This window comes from Phalaenopsis equestris, unplaced genomic scaffold (genome assembly GCF_001263595.1).
Source record: "Phalaenopsis equestris unplaced genomic scaffold, ASM126359v1 Scaffold230176, whole genome shotgun sequence".
Classification (NCBI taxonomy): Eukaryota; Viridiplantae; Streptophyta; class Magnoliopsida; order Asparagales; family Orchidaceae; genus Phalaenopsis; species Phalaenopsis equestris.
In genome coordinates, this window is record NW_018248148.1 from 54,804 (window position 1) to 60,820 (window position 6,017).

The window sequence follows — 6,017 nt, forward strand, 5'->3', positions numbered from 1 at the left end:
TTGCAATTTACTCATTAGATGCATAACAGAGAGTCTCCCATTAGGATAAGAATCATTGAATCATGATCTTCCTTTGCTATTAACCGCAGTGCAATTCCCTTCTTGATCCATCCATCCTCAATCCTTTAAAGAGTGAAGTGCACTTTTCATTTATAAGTCAGCTGGCATTTATGTAAAAAAATAAAGTTTAGATGTTATATATATATAAATACATAGGAATTGAGTGATATGTGTGTAAATATTCCTATTTTTAATCTGTTGCAGAAGAAGTTTTCAAGTTGTGACATTTTTAGTTAGATATCAAATTTTCAAACTTGTGGACGTTGTTTGAATATAATTTTCTTTTCTTTTTTAAATTACATCATAAAAAGATGATATAAATAATTATGTAAAAATATAAAAGTCATATGGTATATATGTAAATCACTCCCCATACCTAGTTTAAGGGTTCATTTGGGGCAGCTTAGAAGTGTGGGCGGCGTTTTCAAAACGCTGCAGTACTGTTTGGTTCGCGCGTTTCGCCAACTTATCCGAAAATGCGTTTGAGTTTTTATACTAAACGCAGGCCGCGGGCCGACCCCTGCGGCCGACCCGCGGGCCGCATTTCAGGATAAGCTACTTATCCTGAAACGCACAAGCTGCCCCAAACAGACCAAGTGACATATATATATAACAATTTAAATTTAGGTGTTAGATATTAAAATACATAAAAACGTAGTGGTATGTCTATAAATCATCAAAATGAAAGTTGACATTTATGTATATACCATCCAATTGCTATATAATTGCATACTAAACACCTAAACATTAATACAACTCAAATATTTCATATCATGGCAGAAAGACTATCACTCTTTAAAAAAGATGGAGTGCCACATCACCAAGCACATTAATGTAGTCTTTTCATTCACCAAACAAATTGCTTTCGTTGGAAAAATTACGATGCTTGCCACTCATCATTCGCACAGTATTGATGTCTTTATAAAGTCACCGATGCTGCAGCTCCCGTCCAGCATACAGAAAAGAAGTGTAGACTAAGCCCAGCGGCTTACCCGATGGCCTCTATGCTCCTCTGCATCTTAGTCTCTGCTCTCGCTTTCTTCTCCTGGCCGGCGCCGGCACTGTCGCAGAGCCTCCCGCCCATAGTAAACGGGCTCTCCTTCTCATTCTATAAGGCAAGCTGTCCTAAGCTGGAATCGATTGTCCGAGACTTTCTTAAAGAGCAGTTCAAGAAAGACATCGGGCTTGCTGCTGCGCTTCTGCGCGTACATTTCCATGACTGCTTTGTCCAGGTATCGTAGTACTCATTTCTGCGGGAACGGCTTGGCTAGATTTGTGTAAATCTCGAGAAGATTAAAACCTTAAAATTAATTGGTTTGGTAACTCTTAAATATTCATAAAATCTGGCAAATTAATGAACTTTATGTATTTACATGACCTACATCAAGTTTAGATGTTGCTTAAATCATGCGTAGAATATGAATGATACGACACTGCCCCTATGAGATAATGATTTATAATGAGTGGTGATGCAGGGGTGCGACGGGTCGGTGCTACTGGACGGATCGGCGAGCGGTCCGAGTGAGAAGAACGCGCCGCCAAACTTGACATTGAGGCCGGAGGCCTTCAAGGCCATTAACGACATCCGAGCTCTGATCGACAGCAAATGCGGCAGCGTGGTCTCCTGCGCCGACGCGCTTGCCCTTGCAGCACGGGACTCCGTTTCCTTGGTATTAATCTCTTCTCTATCTGTCTGGACTGCCAAATTTTTCTTCATCAGAGCTCATCGAAGTGAAAATTTATTATTTCCGTCGTATATCACGGCCATCGTTTGGACGCACAATCGCCCGGACGTGGCTCGAATTGCTAATCTCTCCATCAAATCTATGAATATACAAGATTAAAGGAAAGGCTGGATACATGATTATAAATTTACTCTAAGAAGCATATATTAAAAATATATTTTATCTTTCTATTAATTTATGGAAGATTTATATGCATACCACACAATTTTTATGTAGGTACATATCGAGTACCAAAATTTTATTTTTTCATTCATTTCTTATTTTCGAAAAAAATATATTTTAATTTAAAAATAATGAGATGTAAAAAATTTGTGTGATCTAAAATGTAAAGATAAAATTTAAGTTATAAGTTGTGGGGATAGGCAAGATTTGAGTGCTATGTATGTAAATGTTAGGATACGTAGGTCGTAAGAGTTGGGTCTCTGTATGTAAATGCCCCTTTTTATTTATTTTAAAATTATTACTTATCGATTTTCTATAGGATAATCTGGCCCAATTTTTTCCCAACAAAATATTCTTTTATCTTCATCTATTCAGCTCCATTTCTCAGTGTGCTCTAGACCTCATGTTCAGAATCTGATCATCACGCAGGGAACAAAAAATATCTATATGGGACAATATTCCTAAAATAAATATTTTTGGTACAGGGAGTTGTCGCACTCATCCTCTCAAATAAAACATTAGAAATAATTATTTGAAGAGCATTTTTTGTGCAGAGTCCTGACGTAGTTTTACGTGCCGCTCATGTTATTCCTGAGTTATTTTCAGATTATTTCTTGGTTATTTTCAATAATCTCGAAATAACGCAAAAATAATGTTATTTATGGGTTATTTCAAAAACCTGAGTGGCACGTAGAGATACGTCGAGAGTCCATACAAAAAAATTAGACAATTATTTGAGGCTGAATTCACGAGTGCAAGAGACCGAAAAATATTACGTCCAAAATAAGTGAGGATGATTCGGATTTCTTTGGTATTTTTATAATCTTAGTTCTATGGCATTGCAAAATATCATTAATCAGTTAATTTTTTAACTTCATTCATCTAACTTATAAAGTTAAAAATTCATTCTTATCATAATTTGGTGTGCGTATTTGCATATAAATACGTTTATATTATAAAATATGCTAATTTTATATATGTGGAATACATCCTTTGCAGAAAAATTTGCTTTTTAGGTTGGTGTTGATTTTATAAGGTCATTTAGAAAATTCAATTGAACATTTTTTTTGCAACGTTGCAATTAATAAAACTTGTCTTATAATATTATACATTAAACAACATTTAAAAAAATCTATAAATGTACAAATTAATGTGTTTATAAATATTCTATACTTAATACCTTTTATTTCTGAGAAATAATTATTTGTAGGTCTAATTTTCATATGTCAATTCTTTTATTTTATCCTAAATTACGGTCAATGGCATGTGACAAAAAGCAAATTAATTTTTTATAATTTTAAGTGTATTTGTATATTCAACTAATTGATCTATTTTATTTCTGAGTTAATGGAATGAAATTCATATATTATCAAATACGTTTTAAATTCAAATGAACCCAGTCATCCAGTTTCTGACTTCGTGTCTGAACTCAGACTTCACCCACGGTGAAAAATCGCTCGGGCGTAAAAATAAGGTGGGCAATTACCTCCCAAGTCATCACCTTAACTTTTTTTTTTTAGTTTATATTTTTAATCAAATAACAAAAATCACCATTTTCTTTTTTGAAAATAGCAAAAATCACCATTTTAACTTAAAAAAAAGTGAAATTCACACTTTTATGCACAGGCAAGCAAGTGGTTACGTACGTGGTATGCATCTAAGTCTTCTTAAAAAATTTGGTCTATAATATATATATATATATATATATATAATCAATGTCATCCCCTCACTGACCGCGTGTCTGAACTCAAATTCAGCAAGCACGTAGAAAATTCGCCAAAGACAAACTTGGAGTGAAAAAATAAAGCCGATTATGTCGACTAAAAATTTGTTTAGCTTGAAATTACATAATTTTGTAGTCGTGATCATAGCCGTACGCTAATACTATTTGCACGCGCTCGCGTAATATTTTTTCAATAAATTGGTGCACAAAGAAAATGGAAAAAAAAAGTCATTGGAGTCAAGCAATTTGTACTCATTTATTTATTTTTTTAGATTTAATATTTAATAAAAAAAATACTAACTGGTCTGAAACATTGTGGTCGGCTACATGACAGTCAGGCGGTCCCCGCTACAAAGTCCCGCTCGGCCGCCGCGACGGTCTAACCTTCGCCACACGCAACGCCACGCTCGCCAGCCTTACCGCCCCGACCTTCAATCCTTCCCGTCCTCGCACGTATCAATCTCGACGCCGCCGACCTCGTCGCCCTCTCCGGCGGCCACACCATCGGCCGCGGCCACTGTGCCTCCTTCTCCAACCGCATCTTCCCTTCTCGTGACCCTACCATGGACCAAACCTTTTTCAACAACCTCCGCCGAACTTGCCCGTCTTCGAACTCCACCAACACGACTGTGCTCGACATCCGCAGCCCCAATGTCTTCGACAACAAGTACTACGTGGATTTAATGAACAGACAGGGGCTTTTTACATCAGATGAGGATTTGTATATGGATTCGAGGACGAGGCAAACGGTTTTAGATTTTGCGCTGAATCAATCGCTTTTCTTTGAGAAGTTTTCATTTTCGATGGTGAAGATGGGGCAGCTGAGCGTGCTGACTGGTGGAAATGGGGAGATAAGGACTAATTGTTCGGCGAGGAATGGGGGGAGGATTTCGATGTTGCCTGTGGATGAAGAAGGAGAAACTGCTGCTTATTAGGTTTGGCTTCGTTGTGTGGATGTAGATTATTGTAATAAAAACGGTCCGCTGTTGTATACCTTGAGGTTTGGGATTGAATTAAGCTTGCTACCTCTGCTCGAGTTTGGTGATAATAAGATACTGTATTTTGCGCGTGAACATGTTTTGTGGCAATTTTAAATTCACTTTTCCCTTCGAATTGATATTTAGATAGAATATTAATCAGCACTTGCTTGTTACGAAGCTCTTTAGTAGGGGTATGATTGGCTCGGGCCGTGATCTGTTGGGCCGCTGCTCTTGCAGATACTTGCATGTCATGTGGTTGAAACACTATGCAGTTGTATTTTAAAGGGATATCACGGTTGTGTTGTGAAAACAATATGGAAATGAAGAAATCCACCTAACAATAATTAAACACAACGTTTTAAATAATTTGTTGTTAAGTTGATTTGCTTGCGTCAACGAAAAGGAAGGGTTTACTAGCACCGGATGGGAGAGAAAAAAAAGGATTGAGGTTATAACTCACAGTTCTCACCATCTTACTCTCTCATGTACCCTAAGTTTCTTTTATAGAAGAGGATTAGGGCATACAAGAAAATGTAAGCAAAAGACCAAATTATTATTTATTACAATCAAGCCATAAATACACATCTCTATCTCATTTATTACTTTCAGATAAGTGAGGGATGATCAAATGAGTTTCAAACTTCAATTCAGTTACATCAAAATGGTTGCCAATGCAACTTCTAAAGGGATTAAGTTTAGCGTAGTTCTTTAAAATGTCCGACTGGACAATCAATCTTGAGCTCGAATGTTCACCAAACTCTTACAATAAGTGAACTTCTGAACTAATAGTACCTACGTGAGCATGCCTGCTGGATTTCTCTTTCATATCTATTTTCTTTAACAAAACTATGTCATCATCAATCAAATCCTGGATAAAATGGTACTACACATCAAAGTGCTTGATACGAGCATGATGAACTGAATTGGTGGCTAATAATATTATACTCTCACTATTATTGAACACCTTGTACTCAGCCTCCGACAGAGACAGAAAAACTAACCTCAACTGACTAAATCTCCTGTTAATGTGAATAAATAGCCAATAATAGATCTTCGTCTATCCATATCACTTGCATAGTCCAAGTCAGTATAGCCTACACACAAATCTGCAATAGATGACTGCATCTCAAAGACCAAGCCAACATCAATTATTCCCTTCATATAACTCAAAATACTCTTCGAAGCCTGTCAGCATTTTTTTCCTAGATCATGCATGATCCTGCTCATAATATCAACTGCTTGTGCAATGTTCGTTCTAGTATAGACCATAACATACATCAGACTGCTCACTGTTCAAGCATAAGGAACTGATCACATATCTTTCCTTTCTTGATCATCTTTAGGACA

General features: G+C 36.6%; 1 protein-coding gene across 1 annotated transcript; it reads left to right on the plus strand.

Moving 5' to 3' along the window:
* Positions 1-1,040: 1,040 nt before the first annotated feature.
* LOC110038073 (peroxidase 12-like) lies at positions 1,041-4,780 on the plus strand. The gene is given in 4 exon segments (XM_020742834.1): positions 1,041-1,292; positions 1,536-1,730; positions 4,025-4,134; positions 4,136-4,780. Coding segments are annotated over 4 exon segments (1,032 nt in total). The 5' UTR covers positions 1,041-1,055; the 3' UTR covers positions 4,626-4,780.
* Positions 4,781-6,017: the final 1,237 nt, after the last annotated feature.